Source organism: Oncorhynchus tshawytscha, linkage group LG08, assembly GCF_018296145.1.
Source record: "Oncorhynchus tshawytscha isolate Ot180627B linkage group LG08, Otsh_v2.0, whole genome shotgun sequence".
NCBI lineage: Eukaryota > Metazoa > Chordata > Actinopteri > Salmoniformes > Salmonidae > Oncorhynchus > Oncorhynchus tshawytscha.
The window spans coordinates 47,273,881-47,290,940 of NC_056436.1; the positions used below are offsets into that span (position 1 = coordinate 47,273,881).

At 44.2% G+C, this 17,060-nt stretch overlaps 1 protein-coding gene across 8 annotated transcripts in view; it reads left to right on the forward strand.

Annotated features, from left to right (window-relative positions):
• LOC112256392 (mediator of RNA polymerase II transcription subunit 12) overlaps positions 1 to 17,060 on the forward strand; it is a 100,946-nt gene that overhangs the window by 15,350 nt on the left and 68,536 nt on the right. For all 8 annotated transcript variants that reach the window (XM_042325589.1, XM_042325584.1, XM_042325587.1 and 5 more), the window contains exons 16-23: positions 1,641 to 1,785; positions 2,562 to 2,680; positions 2,942 to 3,085; positions 3,256 to 3,419; positions 3,851 to 3,982; positions 4,382 to 4,609; positions 4,783 to 4,927; positions 13,144 to 13,264. In XM_042325589.1, coding sequence (XP_042181523.1) covers positions 1,641 to 1,785; positions 2,562 to 2,680; positions 2,942 to 3,085; positions 3,256 to 3,419; positions 3,851 to 3,982; positions 4,382 to 4,609; positions 4,783 to 4,927; positions 13,144 to 13,264 — 1,198 coding nt within the window. The remainder of the gene's footprint in view (positions 1 to 1,640; positions 1,786 to 2,561; positions 2,681 to 2,941; positions 3,086 to 3,255; positions 3,420 to 3,850; positions 3,983 to 4,381; positions 4,610 to 4,782; positions 4,928 to 13,143; positions 13,265 to 17,060) is intronic.

Below are 17,060 nucleotides of genomic sequence, written 5' to 3' on the forward strand. Positions count from 1 at the left end.
CAACACCATAGTGCCCTCAAAGCTCATCACTAAGCTAAGGACCCTGGGACTAAACACCTCCCTCTGCTACTGGATCCTGGACTACCAGGTGGTAAGGGTAAGCAACAACACACCTGCCATGCTGATCCTCAACACGGTGGCAAGTCAGGAGTGCGTGCTTAGTCCCCTCTTGTACTTCCTGTTCACTCACGACTCCATGGCCAAACACCGTTCCAACACCATCATTAAGTTGGCTGACGACACAACAGTGGTAGGTCTGATCACTGACAGCGATGAGACAGCCTATAAGGAGGTGGTCAGAGACCTGGCAAAACCCAAAAGATCTGATCGTGGGGCTACAGGAAAAAGAGGGCCCAACATGCCCCCATTCACATCAAAGGGGCTGTAGTGGAGTAGGTCGAGAGTTTCAAGTTCCTTTTGTGTCCATGTCCCCAAAAAACTATCATGGTCCAAACACACCAAGACAGCCTTTTCCCCCTTAAGGAGACTGAAAAGATTTGGCGTGGGTCCCCAGATCCTCCAAGTTATACCGCTGTACCATCGAGTGCATCACCACCTGGTATGGCAACTGCTTGGCCTCTGACCATAAGGCGCTTCAGAGGGTGGAGCGTATGGCCCAGTACATCACTGGGGACAAGTTTCCTGACATCCAGGACCTATATACTAGGCGTTGTCAGAGGAAGGACCAACAATTCTAGTCACCCAAGTCAGACTGTTCACTTTTTACACTGCTTCTACTTAATGTTTATTATCCATGCATAGTCACTTTACCCCTACCTAAATGTACAAATTACCTTGACTAACCTGTACCCCCGCACATTGACTCAGTACCGGTACCCCCTGCATATAGCCTCGTTATTGTTACTTTTAAAAAAAATGTTTAACTTTTTTTATTTAGTACATTTTTTTCGATAATCTATTCCTTGAACTACATTGTTGGTTAATGGCATATAAGTAAGCGTTGTATTCGGCACGTGAAAAATAACGTTTTGATTTGAACAAGCGGGTGCATCTGTGAACTACCTGTGGAACTACCTCCACTATGCATGTGTTGACTCACTCCTTCACACAGTTAGCATTCTGAGCTAAAGTCTAGGCCAGGGATGGGCAACTGCAGATAAAAAATATTTTTTATTGGCGAGTTAATCTAGCGACCAGCTACCTTTTTAACTTGTAGTAATCTGACCGGGGGGCCCAAATTAGATTTTGTTAGTCACACTTTCAGATATCATATTAAAAACATTTATCTCAACCTAATGGCAAAATATCTAGAATTGGAGGAAATTTGCTGTAAAACTGAAGAAGAAAAAATAATCTGTCCCATGACAAAATGTGCTAAATCTCATCTGCCCCATGGCATAATGAATTGCAGCAAACTTGCTTTATAACTTTAACATTTTCTCTATGCCCCATGTTAAAATGGGTATGGTGGGTATGGTTGTGGGTACTCAGACCCATGGGCCAGTATGGCCACTCATGATGAGTTCAGATTTTTTGTAACCCCAGTCCCTGCAAAGTTGCCCATCCCTGGTCTAGGCATTAGCGTTAAGGGCCAACATAAGTCTTCAGATCTCAGGCTACATAAACTACTTCCACTACTCAATGCGTAGTGCATACATTGACTGACTTGTTGTTCCCAGGAGGAGAGTGCCAGTCACGAGTGCAACCAGCGCCTGGTGGTGCTCTACGGCGTGGGAAAGCAGCGAGACGAAGCAAGGCACGCCATCAAGAAAATCACCAAAGACATCTTGAAGGTGCTCAACCGCAAAAGCACAGCAGAGACCGGTAAGACCCTTACTGGTGGTTTACATGCTTTACCATTGATGGTAACTGCTTGTATTATCTTATCTATGGGGCTTCTGTTTTCCCTCATGCAAAATGGTATGTTTGATGTATTTCTCTCTGCAGTTCCTTTTAGCATGTTTCACATAGAGGGATAAGAAAGACTATGCTCGTTCTGGAAACTCGAGACTCAGACATGACTGCGCACCAGTCGTGATGTTCAACCATAGATTTATGGAGCTCAGCAGATGTGCTCCCTGTATATCACACTGCATATAATGTTTGTGCAGATTGCAGCGAGCTGTTATCTTTTTAACATTGTTTTTTTATGGATGCTGTCCCTTTTTTTTAATGCTGACTCCGCTCTCGGGGCTACCTCACAAATAGCGTACTATTCCTACATAGAGCTCGCAACCTTCATTCAATTTTAATTTTCATCCTGTCCGATTTCTATGCTAATAGCTGTCAGTTGCTGCCACCCATGTTATTTCTCAGAGCTTGTGACCTTAACAAGGGTTATTTGAAAAGGGATAATTACTCAGGCTGAAGTGCTTTAGCTTATTTTATTCAAGTAATTTCTTCTTTTTCCTTTTAATAGTTTAATAAACTTCTATTTTCCTTTTTAATATTTGAATTGTGCTATTTGAGCACAATCTATTTTATAATGTGAATTTTAAAAGCGCGTGGGGTGCCATTTGGGGCGTAAACATGTCATCAGACGAGCTCTAACCTTTGAGAATGGCCCTATATATAATAGTCAATTTTCTTTTCTCTCTCAGGAGGAGATGAAGGACAGAAGAGGAAGAGGAGTAAGCCCGAGGCCTTCCCCACAGCAGAGGACATCTTCTCCAAATTTCAGCACCTCTCCCACTTTGACCAGCACCAGGTCACCTCTCAGGTGAGCGACGGTCCTCGCATAGCAGTCCAGTCTCACCTTTTTTAATGGTGCTTCAAAACTTGCTAGTGGAATCCTCTGAAGTTATTCAGTAAAAATAGATACTGATGATATTAAATTAAATGATTCCTATAAAACCACATCTTTCACTACAAACTGATATTTTCAATTACTTTTATTTTGATACTGGAGTTTGCAATGTTATGGATATTCACAGTTATGTATTTACAGTAGGCCTGTTTCCCTTCTCTTCTCTATGACTAGGTGTCCAGGAATGTTCTTGAACAGATCACCAGCTTTGCCTTAGGGATGTCCTATCACCTGCCCCTGGTCCAACACATCCAGTTCATATTTGACCTCATGGAGTACTCCCTTAACATTAGTGGCCTCATCGACTTTGCCATTCAGGTACAGCTTTATCTCTAATGTCAATGCATTTAATCGTAGCATTTAATTACACTTTTCGTAGTGATAGTTATATTTTCTATTTTATTCCCTGAATGTTTTTAATATTTGTATAATTAACCTTCTCTTTCTTCCCCTCTCCCGTGCCTGTGTGCGTGTACCTGTGTCTCTAGCTGCTGAACGAGCTGAGCCTGGTGGAGGCAGAGCTGCTGCTCAAGTCGTCCAGCCTGGTGGGCAGCTACACCACGGGCTTGTGTCTGTGCATCGTGGCCGTGCTGCGGAGGTACCACTCCTGCCTCATCCTCAACCCCGAGCAGACGGCGCAGGTCTTTGATGGGTAAGTCACACAAGCTTAACTATTCACCTTTTATAGCCTGCGTGCTAATGCCATCCAACCCTTAGTCATTCACATCAATAGCCTGGGGCGCTATCCAACCCCTAGGCATTCAGCTCTATTATATAGTCTGGTCACCAGTCTGAATCGACTTTAGCCATTGTATGGGCAAGGCAGTGACATAGCGTTATTGAATGCAGAAACAGTCAGGTACCTAGGCTATTCACTGACAATAAACCCGTCTCTGTTTTATTCAGACCTAGGTCATCAAAAAGTATAGCTAAAGCAAATACTTTGGAGTCAAATGCTATTGCAATGGTCACCTTGTATCCTGCAAACTCAATTCAACCTGTCTTCCATATCTCATTTAGTACAGGAAGCGTTCTGTCCTTTGTTTTTTTGCATTAACGTGTTGAATTATTTTTATTAACCAGGTTGCGCATCGTGGTGAAGTCAGGGGTGAACCCTGCAGACTGCTCCTCAGCTGAGCGCTGCATCCTGGCCTACCTGTATGACCTCTATACCTCCTGTAGTCACCTCAAGAGCAAGTTTGGAGAGATCTTCAGGTTAAACATGAACATGGACCATCAACTGTTCAATGCAGTTTTATTGTATTCTACCATTTCCATGACATTGTTTTAGTGGGCTAAGTCAAGTAAACATTGTGTTGAAACCAAAATATTTGGCCCCACATGGTAGCCATCTAATGATTCTAAAAACAATCCGTGTCCTTCCTCTCCCTCAGGAGCCATGTATTTAGAGAGTTGGGGCAACTTGTAGAATTTTGAATATTTGTTAAATTTTTTAGACATTCAGTTACATTGCATTGTTTAATATCCCCCATGTAATGTTAATTGGGAGCTAACATTGCTGCCATAGAATGTTGTAGTGCCATGTAAATGAATCATAATGCAGAAACATCAATGTCCAGACTCTCTAAATATGTCTCTCCCTCCCTGGTCCAGTGAGTTCTGCTCCAAGGTAAAGAACTCCATCTACTGTAACATCGACCCGTCAGACTCCAATATGCTGTGGGACCCTGTGTTCATGATGGAGGCCATCGCCAACCCGTCGGCCCACAACTTCAACCACAGCATGGTGGGTAAGATCCTCAACGACAGCCCCGCCAATCGCTACAGTTTTGTCTGCAATGTCCTCATGGATGTGTGCGTGGACCACCGGGACCCCGAGAGGCAAGCACTGTTTTTCTATAAAACCGTTATCAATAATTGATTGCGGATACGTCCAGATGCATTAAAACAATTCAGGAGTCTTGACTGTCAACTAACCAGTTATGCGTATCTTATATGAATTATATAGTAAGGTGTTATGAGTTTAATACCCATCTCTGTGTGTATTTATACAGAGTGAATGACATTGGGATCCTGTGTGCGGAGCTGACTGCGTACTGTCGCTCTCTGAGTGCTGAGTGGCTGGGCGTCCTCAAGGCCCTCTGCTGCTCCTCCAACAATGGCAACTGTGGCTTCAATGACCTGCTGTGCAACGTGGACGTGAGTGTGTTCACACGCACTCGGCACACCTACACGCGCACACTGCGCAATAGCCCTGCAGCTCTTTCTCTACACCAATTAATATGCATTCAGATTCAGAGAGTTTAATAGTCACGTGTACAGGGTTGCAGATGTAATTACAAGGTACAGTGAAATTCTTGAGCTCCGATGCAGGACAATAAAATAATATATATACAGTGCCTTGCGAAAGTATTCGGCCCCCTTGAACTTTGCGACCTTTTGCCACATTTCAGGCTTCAAACATAAAGATATAAAACTGTATTTTTTTTGTGAAGAATCAACAACAAGTGACACAATCATGAAGTGGAACGACATTTATTGGATATTTCAAACTTTTTTAACAAATCAAAAACTGAAAAATTGGGCATGCAAAATTATTCAGCCCCTTTACTTTCAGTGCAGCAAACTCTCTCCAGAAGTTCAGTGAGGATCTCTGAATGATCCAATGTTGACCTAAATGACTAATGATGATAAATACAATCCACCTGTGTGTAATCAAGTCTCCGTATAAATGCACCTGCACTGTAATAGCCTCAGAGGTCCGTTAAAAGCGCAGAGAGCATCATGAAGAACAAGGAACACACCAGGCAGGTCCGAGATACTGTTGTGAAGAAGTTTAAAGCCGGATTTGGATACAAAAAGATTTCCCAAGCTTTAAACATCCCAAGGAGCACTGTGCAAGCGATAATATTGAAATGGAAGGAGTATCAGACCACTGCAAATCTACCAAGACCTGGCCGTCCCTCTAAACTTTCAGCTCATACAAGGAGAAGACTGATCAGAGATGCAGCCAAGAGGCCCATGATCACTCTGGATGAACTGCAGAGATCTACAGCTGAGGTGGGAGACTCTGTCCATAGGACAACAATCAGTCGTATATTGCACAAATCTGGCCTTTATGGAAGAGTGGCAAGAAGAAAGCCATTTCTTAAAGATATCCATAAAAAGTGTCGTTTAAAGTTTGCCACAAGCCACCTGGGAGACACACCAAACATGTGGAAGAAGGTGCTCTGGTCAGATGAAACCAAAATTGAACTTTTTGGCAACAATGCAAAATGTTATGTTTGGCGTAAAAGCAACACAGCTCATCACCCTGAACACACCATCCCCACTGTCAAACATGGTGGTGGCAGCATCATGGTTTGGGCCTGCTTTTCTCCAGCAGGGACAGGGAAGATGGTTAAAATTGATGGGAAGATGGATGGAGCCAAATACAGGACCATTCTGGAAGAAAACCTGATGGAGTCTGCAAAAGACCTGAGACTGGGACGGAGATTTGTCTTCCAACAAGACAATGATCCAAAACATAAAGCAAAATCTACAATGGAATGGTTCAAAAATAAACATATCCAGGTGTTAGAATGGCCAAGTCAAAGTCCAGACCTGAATCCAATCGAGAATCTGTGGAAAGAACTGAAAACTGCTGTTCACAAATGCTCTCCATCCAACCTCACTGAGCTCGAGCTGTTTTGCAAGGAGGAATGGGAAAAAATTTCAGTCTCTTGATGTGCAAAACTGATAGAGACATACCCCATGCGACTTTACAGCTGTAATCACAGAAAAAGGTGGCGCTACAAAGAATTAACTTAAGGAGGCTGAATAATTTTTGCACGCCCAATTTTTCAGTTTTTGATTTGTTAAAAAAGTTTGAAATATCCAATAAATGTCGTTCCACTTCATGATTGTGTCCCACTTGTTGATTCTTCACAAAAAAATACAGATATATAATATATAAATAAATATATATCTTTGTTTTGAAGCCTGAAATGTGGCAAAAGGTCGCAAAGTTCAAGGGGGGCGAATACTTTCGCAAGGCACTGTACATATTCACTGTGGCAATGATAATGTCCATTGGGGTGGGGGCAGGGTGAGGGGAGTAGGGGGAGAGGGTGGGTTGGAAGACTGGGGAGTGGGTGACATGGTAGCAGATAGCTGACTAGTGGTGGCTATTCGGTAGCCTGATGATCTGGGGGTAGAATCTATTGGCCAGACTTACAGATTTTGCCATGATGTTCCTATACTGCAACGGTCTGAGTGATGTAAACGGGAAGAACAGACCATGGCTTGGGTGGCTGGGTACCCTGATGATTTTATTGGCCTTCCTGTGACACCTGGTGTTGTAGGTGTCCTGGAGGGCAGGCAGTGTGCATCCAATAATGTATTCGGTTGAGCGTACCACCCTCTATAGTGCCTTGCGATCCACGGCGGTGGAGTTGCCATACCAGACTGTGATTCAGCCCGACAGTATGCTCTCGATGGTGTTCCTGTTGAACACTGTGAAGGCCCTTGGAGACGGGCTGAATTTCTTCAGCATTGAAGTGTGTATGTCGAGGATCTTGCCAGTTTTACCGTCTCCACCGCGGCCCAGCCTGGTTCCTCCTGAAGTCCACAATCAGCTCATTTGTTTTTCTGACGTTACGGGAGAGGTTGTTTACCTGGTACCACGGCATCAGAGTGTTTACCTCCTCCAAGGAGGCTGTCTTATTGTTGTTGGCAATTAGGCCTACAACTTTTGAGGCCACGCAGTCTGGTATTCAGGGAGTACAGGAGGGGATTGAGGATGCCCCCTTGTGGAGAATCAGTGTCGGAGGTAATGTTGCTTACCTTCACCACCTGGGGGTGGCCCGTCAGGATGTCCGGACCCAGTTGCATTAGGAGTTCAGGGCCATGAGCTTTGTGGTGAGCTTAGCGGGCACTATGGTGTTGAAGGCCGAGCTGTAGTCAATGAACAGCATCCTCACATAAGCATTCCTTTTTGTCCAGGTGGGTGAGGGCAGTATGCAGTGCAATGGCGATTGGGTCGGCCATGGATCGGTCAGGGCAGTAGGGGAATTGGAGAGGGTCGACTGTCGGATGGGGGGGGGCCTGAGCTAGAGAGCGGCCTGAGCTAGAGAGATTAAAAATGTCCGAACACACAACAGCCAGCCGGTATGCACATGCTCTGAGGACACGGCTAGGGATGCCGTTTGGAACGACAGCCTTACGATGGTTAACACGTTTGAATGAATTAAGTTGGTCTTTGAGAGACCGTAAGTGGGTAAATCTATAAATATTGGGGCCAATGTGTGACATTGGGATCGACATTTAAAAATGGTTTGAAACAAAAATAAGTTTCATGCAATTCCCCGTTTACTTTGAGGAACAAATATGCAAATTGGCCCATAACTGTGAGCTACCCTATGACCATACTGTTCATTCTAAAAGTATTCAGACCCCTTGACTTTTTCCAAATTGTATGTTACGGCCTTATTCTAAAAATGGATTAAATAGTTTTTTCCCCCCTCATCAATCTACACACAATACCCCATAATGACAAAGCAAAAAAAGTTATTTTGAAATGTTTAAAAAAAAGATTTTAAAAAGATTTTTAAAAAGATCACATTTACATAAGAATTCAGATCCTTTACACAGTCCTTTTTTTGAAGGGCCTTTGGCAGCAATTACACCCATGAGCCTTCTTGTGTATGACGCTACAAGCTTGGCACAGCTGTATTTAGGGAGTTTCTACCATTTTTCTCTGCAAATCCTCTCATGCTCTGTCAGGTTGGATGGGAGCATCGCTTCACAGCAATTTTCAGGACTCTCCAGAGATGTTTGATCGGGTTCAAGTCCAGACTCTGGCTGGGCCACTCAAGGACATTCAGAGACTTGTCCCGAAGCCACCACCATGCATAGTGCCACGTTTCCTCCAGATGTGACTCTTGGCATTCAGGGCAAAGAGTTTAATCTTGGTTTCATCACACCAGAGAATCTTGTTTCTCATGGTCTGAGTCTACTATAAAGGCCTGATTGGTGGAGTGCTGCAGAGATGGTTGTCCATCTGGAAGGTTCTCCTATCTCCACAGAGGAACTCTGAAGCCCTGTCAGAGTGACCAAAGCCTTTCTCACATAATTGCTCAGTGTGGCTGAATGGCCAGCTCTAGGAAGAGTCTTTGTGGTTCCAAACTTCTTCCATTTAAGAATGATGGGAGGCCACTGAATTCTGTAGAAATGTTTTGGTACCCTTCCCCAGATCTGTGCTTTAACACAATCCTGTCTCGGAGCTCTACAGGCAACTCCTTCGACCGCATGGCTTGGTTTTTGCATTGGCATGCACTGTCAACTGTGTGACCTTATATAGACAGGTGTGTGCCTTTCCAAATCATGTCCAATCAATTGAATTGACCCCAGGTGGACTCCAATCAAGTTGTAGAAACATCTCAAGGATGATCAATAGAAACAGGATGCACCTGAGTGCAATTTTGAGGCTCATAGCAGGGTGTGTATATATGTGTATAAAAAAAAAATATATATATATGTGCAAACATTTCTAAACCTGTTTTTGCTCTGTCATTATGGGGTATTGTGTTTTGATTGATGAGAAGCATTTTTAATGTCTATTTTAGAATGAGACTTTAATGTAACAAAATGTGGAAAAGGTCAAGGGGTCTGAATACTTCCCAAACGCACTGTACATCCTTTTTAAGCAGGGTTCATATAGTCATTGGCAAGTCAAATGCAAGGACTTTCTTGTAATTGTGTAATTTATATACTTGTTCATATAGGGCCCAAAAAAGTTTCCTCAAGTGCAGTTGCAAATACCATCTAGCGCTATGATGAAATTGGCTCTCATGAGTACTGCCTCAGGGATGGAAGACCCATACTTACCTCTGCTGCAGAGATTGCAGCCCAAATAAATGCTTCAGAGTTAAAGTAACAAACACATCTCAAGATCAACTGTTCAGAGGAGCCTGCGTGAATCAGGCCTTCATGGTTGAATTCCTACAAAGAAACCACGACTAAAGGACACCAATAAGAAGAAGAGACTTGCTTGGGTCAAGAGACATAAGCAATGGACATTAGACCGGTGGAAATGTGTCTGGTATGGAGTCCAAATATGAGATTTTTGGTTCCAACAGTGTGTGAACGGATGATCTCTGCATGTGTATTTCCCACCGTAAAGCATGGAGGAGGAATTGTTATGGTGTGGGGTGCTTTGCTGGTGACGATGTCTGCGATTGATTTAGAATAAGGCACACTTAACCAGCATGGCTACCACAGCATTCTGCAGCAATACACCATCCCACCTGGTTTGAGCTTAGTGGGCCTATCCATTTTTTTTTCTCAACAGGACAACGACCCAACACACCTCCAGGCTGTGTAAGGGCCATTTGACCAAGAAGGAGAGTGATTGAGTACTGCATCAGATGACCTGGCCTCCACAATCCCCGACCTCAACCAAATTGAGATGGTTTGGGATGAGTCGGACCAAAGAGTCAAGAAAAAGCAGCCAACCAAGTGCCTAGCATATGTGGGAACTCCTTCAAGACTATTGGAAAAGTGTTCCAGGTGAAGCTGGTTGAGAGAATGCCAAGAGTGTGCAAGGTTGTCATCAAGGCCAAGGGTGGCTATTTGAAGAATCTGAAATATATTTTGATTTGCTTAACACTTCTTTGCTTTCTACATAATTCCATATGTGTTATTTTATAGTTTTAATGTCTTCACTATTATTCTACAATATAGAAAATAGTAAAAAATAAAAACCCTTGAATGAGTAGGCGTTCTGAAACTTTTGACCGGTAGGTTATTTATTTTATAATTATATCCAGAATAATTAATAGGAATAGCGTTGGGTGTTGCATCATAGTCTTTCTCTGTTAAATCTAACGAGGCCCTGCTGTAATGCAAGCCCTCAACATCAATTCGATAGGGATATTAGATCCAGGAACAACTGTTTTCACCAGCGTGAGGAATGAGAAAAAAATGATATTCTGGACATTCCTCGCAAACACCTTTTATCCAGCACTTGGGCTGTTGCGTCACATGCGCTATCACAACAGCTGTTCATCATTTGACTGTCAATTATAAAAATTCCTTCCTAACTAATCAGACACCAAATGCGCATCCAACAAGTATTATGCATAATTATTGAAGAACCACGTTAATGACAGTATCGATTTAGGTTTTAAGTATCAAGGTGACTCTTTCAGTTAGAAGCATTAGATTTTGCATTCGCATACTGTACATATGTTGTATTTGTGTGCCCATAAGGCAGGGTTTCCCCAAACACTGTACTCAGGACCCCGGATTTACGTTTAGATTTTTGCACGACACAGCTGATTCAAATAATCAACTAATCATCAAGCTTTGACCTTGGAGGACCGAGTTTGGGAAATGCTGACATAAGGAGACGACAAATGTTAAGTAGTTACACTGAATTTCTTAGATCTCTATACAAAAATTTGACTGAAAGCTAGATCCAGGATTCTTAACTAATTAGTGCTTAAAACATGATATTACAGCTACTTAACACTGCCATAAATACAAGAACAGAAAAGTAATGTATTATGTGACACGATTTTAAACAAATCTGTCAAGACACCAACCATGAGAAAGGGTTTAAACATGTTGATTTACCTATGAATTTTATTGCATTCGGAAAGTATTCAGACCCCTTTTTTTATATATATTTTTTACACGTTTCGTTACAGCCTTATTCTAAAATGGATTAAATAAAATCCTCAATCTATACACAGTACCCCATAATGACAAAGCAAAAACATTTGTTTGCAAATTTGGAAAAAATATAATATAAACATACCTTATTCAGACCATTTGCTATGCAACATCTGAAATTGAGCTTGGGTGCATCCTGTTTCCATTGATCTTTCAATTGATTGGTCATATCTATATAAGGTCCCACAGTTGACACTGCATGTCAGAGCAAAAACCAAGCCATGAGGTTAAAGGAATTGTCCATACAGCTCCGAGACAGGATTGTTTCGAGGCACAGATCTGGGAAAGGTACCAAAACATTTCTGCAGCATTGAAAATCCCCAAGAACACAGTGGCCTCCATCATTCTTAAATGGAAGAAGTTTGGAACCACCAAGACTCTTCCAAGAGCAGGCCGCCCGGCAAAACTGAGCAAGGGAGTTGGTCAGGGAGTTGACTAAGGTCAGGGAGTTGACTAAGATCTGATGGTCACTCTGACAGAGCTCCAGAGTTCCTCTGTGGAGATGGGAGGACCTTCCAGAAGGACAACCATCTCTGCAGCACTCCACCAATCAGGCCTTTATGGTAGAGTGGCCAGACGAAAGCCACTCCTCAGGAAAAGGCACATGACAGCCCGAATGGCATTTGCCAAAAGGCATCTAAAGGACTCTGACCATGAGAAACAAGATTCTCTGGTCTGATGAAACCAACATGAACTCTTTGGCCAGAAGGCAAACCTCATGTCTGGAGGAAACATGGCACCTTCCCACCGGTGAAACATGGTATTGGCAGCATCATGCTGTGGGAATGTTTTTCAGCGGCAGGGACTTGGAGACTAGTCAGGATCGAGGGAAATATGAGCGGAGCAAAGTACAGAGATCCTTGAGGAAAACTATTGAACATCTCAGGAGAGACCTGAAAATAGCTGTGCAGCTATGCTCCCCATCCAACCAGACAGAGGATGAAAGGATCTGCAGAGAAAAATGGGAGAAACTCCCCAAATACAAGTGTGCCAAGCTTGTAGCGTCATACCCAAGAGAACTTGAGGCTGTACTCGCTGCCAAAGGTCCTTCAACAAAGTCTGAATACTGATATAAATGTGAGATTTCAGGTTTTCATTAATGCATTTGTAAACATTCCTAAAAAAGTTTTTGCTTTGTTATTAAGGGGTATTGTGTGTAGATTGAGGGGAAAAAAACAATTATACATTTTTAAATAAGGCTGTAATTTAACAATGTGGGAAAAGTCAAGGGGTCTGAATACTTTCCGATAGCTGCGTTGTAGCTATATCTTAATGTAATTACATGAAAACTTTTGGCAGATTATTAGCAATGACTTATCACCAGCTGTAATATATTTTCCAGCATAGGACATTCTCACTAGTACCCTAGTTTATAAAAAGACCCATGTAACCCTCGTTGTCCTCTGGGGCTCTCCTTGGCTGCTTAGTCATTGTGGTGCTCAAAGCGTGAGAAAAAGGTGTTTAACTTGTCCGGTAGGGCAGCATTGGTGTCCGCGACATGGCTGGCTTTGTTTTTGTAATCCGTGATTGTTAGGAGCCCCTTGTGTCCGACCCGCTGAATGCTCCTCCGGCTCTGAGAGGCACACACACAGTAACATTCCAGCATCTCTTTCTCTCGACACCAATACGTGTTGAGTAATTAGCAGTCCACTTCAAATTTGAACATTTCCTTCTCTGTTTCCTTCTCTCTGTTCTCTCAGGTCAGCGATCTCTCCTTCCATGACTCCCTGGCCACCTTCGTAGCCATCCTCATTGCCCGTCAGTGTCTTCTCCTGGAGGACCTGGTCCGCTGCGTAGCCATCCCTTCCCTCCTCAACGCTGGTAAGAGCCCGTCTCTCACCCCCAGACCCAATGCCAGGGTCCTGTTCCTGAGGCACCAAACAAAAGAAATCCGTGAAATAGGGATGGATTGACTACCTGTACTCGGTCTAATAAGGAACGTTCATTTTCGTTTTCCGTTGCTAAATGCTTTGAAGCGTTTTTGTTGCATGCCCTAAGGAACACCACCCAGGCCTTATTCTTAGATCCCAGTCTCTTCTATTTAATCTAGCCTGAACTCTCTGCCATCTCGGTATAAATGAGTTTACAGTACACAGACGCCCTGTCTGCCTGCCTCTCTATGCTTTGAAGATACTCCCATCTCCATAATGCATTACTTTGGTCTTTTCTGTCTGAGCAGGAGGTAAACGCCACAGTGTGTTTGATCCCACTCTGCACAGTGTGTGTGTCTGTCTGTGGTGGCCAATCAAGGCTGCCTCTCACTCAGAGGACTAGGCCTCATTCAGCTTGTTTTCAAAGTCCCCTGTGAAGTTGTCAAAACATGGTACAAACATTATTGGGCACAGACAACCGCACAAAGGGCAAGAAGGTAGAGACAACAATACATCACACAAAGCAGCCACAACTGTCAGTAAGAGTGTCCATGATTGACATAAAACTGTCGAGTTTGAGTGTTTGTTGCAGCTTGTTCCAGTCACTAGCTGCAGCGAACTGAAAAGAGGAGCGACCCAGGGATGTGTGTGCATGTGACTGGCAGAACGGGTGTTGTATGTTGAGGATGAGGGCTGCAGTAGATATATCAGATAGGGGAGAATTAGGCCTAAGAGGGTTTTATAAATAAGCACCAACCAGTGGGTCTTGCGACAGGTATACAGAGATGACCAGTTTACAGAGGAGTATAGAGTGCAGTGATGTGTCCTATAAGGAGCATTGGTGGCAATTCTGATGGCCAAATGGTAAAGAACATCTAGCCGTTCGAGAGAGCACCCTTACCTGCCAATCTGTAAATTGTCTCCGTAATCTAGCATGGGTAGGATGGTCATCTGAATCAGGGTTAGTTTGGCAACTGGGGTGAAAGAGGAATGATTACGATAGAGGAAACCAAGCCTAGATTTAATTTTAGCCTGCAGCTTTGATATGTGCTGAGAGAAGGACAGTGCACCATCTAGCCATACTCCCAAGTACTTGTATGAGGTTATTACCTCAAACTCTAAACCCTCAGAGGTAGTAATAACACCTGTGGGAGGAGGGGCATTCTTCTTACCAAACCACATTACCTTTGTTTTGGAGGTGTTCAGAACAAGTTTAAGGGTAGAGAAAGGTTGTTAGACACTAAGAAAGCTTTGTTGTAGTGCATTTAACACAAATTTGGTGGAGGGGCCAGCTGAGTATAGGACTGTCTAGGTCGATTTGTTTTCGTGTCTGGGTCTGATTGTTCTTGGGTCCATTCAGGGTCCGGGTCCCCATCCGGGTCCAACTTTTTGGTCTCCCCCCATAAAACTGGGGACCACAAAGGACCCTGGAACACCACACCAACCAAAAAACTATTGTTTTTAAATATTCTAAAACAAACATGCTGCCCTGGTTAAAGCTGCCCCAGCCAATCTCGTCCTCCACAGACCTCAATTCAACGGCTCAGACACAAGAGGCATGTGGCAGGGTCTACAGTCAATCACGGACTACAGGAAGAAACCCAGCCCAGTCACGGACCAGGATGTCTTGCTCCCAGGCAGACTAAATAACTTTTTTGCCCGCTTTGAGGACAATACAGTGCCACTGACACGGCCTGCAACGAAAACATGCGGTCTCTCCTTCACTGCAGCCGAAGTGAGTAAGACATTTAAACGTGTTAACCCTCGCAAGGCTGCAGGCCCAGACGGCATCCCCAGCCGCGCCCTCAGAGCATGCGCAGACCAGCTGGCCGGTGTGTTTACGGACATATTCAATCAATCCCTATACCAGTCTGCTGTTCCCACATGCTTCAAGAGGGCCACCATTGTTCCTGTTCCCAAGAAAGCTAAGGTAACTGAGCTAAACGACTACCGCCCCGTAGCACTCACATCCGTCATCATGAAGTGCATTGAGAGACTAGTCAAGGACCATATCACCTCCACCCTACCTGACACCCTAGACCCACTCCAATTTGCTTACCGCCCAAATAGGTCCACAGACGATGCAATCTCAACCACACTGCACACTGCCCTAACCCATCTGGACAAGAGGAATACCTATGTGAGAATGCTGTTCATCGACTACAGCTCGGCATTCAACACCATAGTACCCTCCAAGCTCGTCATCAAGCTCGAGACCCTGGGTCTCGACCCCGCCCTGTGCAACTGGGTACTGGACTTCCTGACGGGCCGCCCCCAGGTGGTGAGGGTAGGCAACAACATCTCCTCCCCGCTGATCCTCAACACTGGGGCCCCACAAGGGTGCGTTCTGAGCCCTCTCCTGTACTCCCTGTTCACCCACGACTGCGTGGCCACGCACGCCTCCAACTCAATCATCAAGTTTGCGGACGACACAACAGTGGTAGGCTTGATTACCAACAACGACGAGACGGCCTACAGGGAGGAGGTGAGGGCCCCCAGGAGTGTGGTGTCAGGAAAATAACCTCACACTCAACGTCAACAAAACTAAGGAGATGATTGTGGACTTCAGGAAACAGCAGAGGGAACACCCCCCCATCCACATCGATGGAACAGTAGTGGAGAGGGTAGCAAGTTTTAAGTTCCTCGGCATACACATCACAGACAAACTGAATTGGTCCACTCACACAGACAGCATCGTGAGGAAGGCGCAGCAGCGCCTCTTCAACCTCAGGAGGCTGAAGAAATTCGGCTTGTCACCAAAAGCACTCATAAACTTCTACAGATGCACAATCGAGAGCATCCTGGCGGGCTGTATCACCGCCTGGTATGGCAACTGCACCGCCCTCAACCGTAAGGCTCTCCAGAGGGTAGTGAGGTCTGCACAACGCATCACCGGGGGCAAACTACCTGCCCTCCAGGACACCTACACCACCCGATGCTACAGGAAGGCCATAAAGATCATCAAGGACATCAACCACCCGAGCCACTGCCTGTTCACCCCGCTGTCATCCAGAAGGCGAGGTCAGTACAGGTGCATCAAAGCTGGGACCGAGAGACTGAAAAACAGGTGGCGAGTCCTCTGCAGAGGCTGCCCCAGTGGTAACTACGCGTATACAACTCTACATTAGATTGGCCTTTAATATTAACCTTACAATTTTTGGGGGGTTTATCACTAATTTCAAACTGGTAGTGCTTAGCTATCTTCAACAGCTGTTTAGTACATACACTAGCCGCTCAAAAGTTTGGGGTCACTTAGAAATGTCCTTGTTTTTGAAAGAAAAGCTATTTTTTTGGTCCATTTAAAATAACATCAAATTGATCAGAAATACAGTGTAGACATTGTTGATGTTGTAAATGACTATTGAACCTGGAAACGGCTGATTTTATTTTTAAAATGAAATATCTACATAGGAGTACAGAGGCCCATCATCAGCAACCATCACTCCTGTGTTCCAATGGCACGTTGTGTTTGCTAATCCAAGTTTATACATTTAAAAGGCTAATTGATCATTAGAAAACCATCTTGCAATTATGTTAGCACAGCTGAAAACTTGTTCTGATTTAAGAAGCAATAAAACTGGCCTTTTTTAGACTAGTTGAGTATCTGGGGCATCAGCATTTTTTGGGTTCTATTACAGGCTCAAAATTAACTTTCTTCTGAAACTCGTCAGTCTATTCTTGTTCTGAGAAATGAAGGCTATTCGATGCGAGAAATTGCCAAGAAACTGAAGATCTCGTACAACGCT